Genomic DNA, 2,847 nt, shown 5'->3' with positions numbered 1-2,847 from the left:
CCCCCCCCCCCCCTAACCCCATATTACATGGCATCAAGTAATTATTACTACTTGAAGAGTCAAATTATTTTTCATTGATTGTGATTTCTTCAAATAAAGTTAAAGATACATTTACTCATAAAAATTCATGATGTATAGTATTTTAATAATTCTAAATATGTAAAAAGAAAAAAAATATTATTTCCAAATGATAAAGAAATGACGTCTGCAGTCACAGCCAAATCAGATATCTTGACCTTTTGCACACCAAACCCCACCATCCTCTGGAACCAGAAGAATTCTAGACCAATAACCATGTTTTATTTTGATAAGGTAATAACAACCACAGTTAAAATCCAGGGAAGTGATATATTTCACTTTGATGTGGTTAATATTGTAAGACTGAATTTTTAAGTTAATTTGTAATTCTTAGAATAAAAATGAGATGTATCGCTTTCCTTCAAACTTTGAAAACAAAGTTTTGTTTCAATAAGTATTGGGAGAAGTTGGAAACTTAGAACACTCTCCCAAAAATACAGTAAATTAGAAACTCTTTCAGGTCTTTTTTCCGGTTGGTTCAAAAATGGAATCTTTTCAGAGGTTTCTACAGAAATATATGGGTACATTAAACCATGACAAAGAATCAGCATGGATGCACTAATAAGCCAATCATATAACACATCAAAGATGTCCTCCAGCAGTGAATCTTTGCTTTCTCTCCATAAATCCATGTCCTAGGAAACTATTTTTTTTTTATAACTGAGAAATCCGTCGGTGACCCGCCCTTTTGACCAATCACAGCCTTCTAAACTCAGTGGATAATGGGCCCGCCCGTCTACCCTTCTCCACTTAAATACCAGACTTCGCTTTGCGTGGTGTGGGGCTTGAATCCTAGGAAACTTTACAATTATAAACTTCTAAAAATGCTCACTTGAACTCAAGCAAAGAACACTCCCATTTAAGCAATCGATAGTATTCATTAGGCCCTCGCTGTTTGAGCAATGGGACAAGGAGCAAGACAATTTTTTTGACCCAGTTGCCTTCAAAGTTCGGATGAACACAGAGTCCACAATGGACTTCAAGAATGCACCTCAACCAAAACAAGGGAACTCCACGCACAACGTGCCGACAAAAATTCAAACATCATTTTTTGTCACCAATATAAACAATAAAGTTACGGAAACAGAAGCAAAGCAGATCCCCTGATAGACAATCCCAACAAAAAGTACCACACAAGCCTTGTGAAACAGTTCAAATATTTAGATAAATGTTGCCTATTCTTTTATACACTAGAAAATATTTACAATCTTTTAAAGCAAGGAAATGTTAAGCAAAAGAAAGATCTATCCAGCCAAAAACTACATTTGAAATGCTCTTGGGTTCATTCATCTTGTTATTCAAGATGAAAACCTGGAAACCAAGAATGTATTGCATAAAGATCACTCTGATAAGTAAGTTAGAATCAACATAGCAAGCGCTCTATGAATTAGTATTAAAATCCATCAGCTCTACTCTGTAAACAAAAAGAAGAGAAACAGACTCCCTGAAGAAATGCCACTAGAATTGTTTATTCCTACCAGAAAAAGGCAAATATTTAGCAATACAATAAGCCTCCAAGGTCATGTCAACTGTTTGACCACTTAAGACGGACATTAGACTACTAAACTTCACTCTATAGAGAAAAATGGTACTTTCCAGAGAAGCAACCTCAATTTACATGCACTTAACAGTTAAGAAAAGAAACCTCAACACATCAAATAAAATGCAGTTCAACTACACTACTCCACTATGTCAAGATCAATTGATATCCAAGTGATCAGAAACAAAACATTCCAATCCAAAAAAAAAAAAAAAAAAAAAAAAACCAACTGCAATTAGAGTAATACAAGCACAACTAGAGTAAATTACTAGTATAACACACATACAAACACTCAAAAAAAAAAAAAAAAAAAAAAAACCAACTGCAATTAGAGTAATACAAGCACAACTAGAGTAAATTACTAGTATAACACACATACAAACACTCAAAAAAAAAAAAAAAAAAAACTCACCAGCTTAATTGCCACTTCCTCATTAGTCTGAATATTAGTACCTACAGCACCCACCAAAACATGAATCAATCAACAATAAACACGACAAGAAATTGAAAGATTGTGGGTGAAACTTACCAAGATAGATCTCACCAAACGATCCACTACCAATTTTGCGACCAAGTCGAAACTTGTTACCCACACGAGGCTCCATTACAAATTAACGAATACCCTAACTAAAGTTTTTTTCAAAACCAAAGAAGAAAAGATTACAACTGTGATTTCTATACTGAGATCATCGATCTGAAGGGTTATCTTCCGCCTGCGAAAATGTGAATTTTTTTTTTCCTTTTCTCTATCTACAAAGCTAGGGTTAGGTTTGAAGCAGAGATTAAAAAATACGAAAAAAAAATAAAAATAAAAAGAAGGAATTTGAATATATGCTTCCCTTTTATTTATTTTAAAATAAAATATTTTTTGCTTTTTGTGTTATTCTAAAAAATAACGATGGTACTAATTTGGAGGATATTCTACGCGTTTACAAGACACGTGATAGTGGGAAATGGAAAGACTAGCGTTGTCTGATACGTGGGGTTTAGACACATCACCTACCTGGCAACACAACACCTATTCTCTCACGTGGCCTAAAATTTTAATCCCTCAATTTTAATGTGTTTTGTTTAGTTTTTTGACATGAAATTTTAAAAAATAAACAAGATTTTTTAATTTTAAATTAAAAATATGTAAAATAAAATAAAATTGACTATTGGTAAGTAACATTCTTCAGCATTAAGAAAATGTTGGCCACCAACAAAAAGGGTTACAATTTTTTTGATAA

At 33.1% G+C, this 2,847-nt stretch overlaps 1 protein-coding gene across 1 annotated transcript in view; it reads right to left on the bottom strand.

Annotated features, from left to right (window-relative positions):
* Positions 1-2,418, bottom strand: part of LOC102592835 (casein kinase I isoform delta-like) — a 7,219-nt gene extending 4,801 nt beyond the window's left edge. Inside the window, exons 1-2 of the mRNA XM_006357649.2 lie at positions 2,148-2,418; positions 2,031-2,071 (exon numbers count right to left, since the gene is read on the bottom strand). Coding sequence (XP_006357711.1) covers positions 2,031-2,071; positions 2,148-2,223 — 117 coding nt within the window. The 5' untranslated portion in view covers positions 2,224-2,418. The remainder of the gene's footprint in view (positions 1-2,030; positions 2,072-2,147) is intronic.
* Positions 2,419-2,847: the final 429 nt, after the last annotated feature.

The sequence above is a fragment of the Solanum tuberosum genome, unplaced genomic scaffold, assembly GCF_000226075.1.
Source record: "Solanum tuberosum cultivar DM 1-3 516 R44 unplaced genomic scaffold, SolTub_3.0 scf00252, whole genome shotgun sequence".
NCBI lineage: Eukaryota > Viridiplantae > Streptophyta > Magnoliopsida > Solanales > Solanaceae > Solanum > Solanum tuberosum.
Note: the sequence above shows the minus strand (reverse complement) of the source record. Positions and strands in the feature narration are given on the sequence as shown.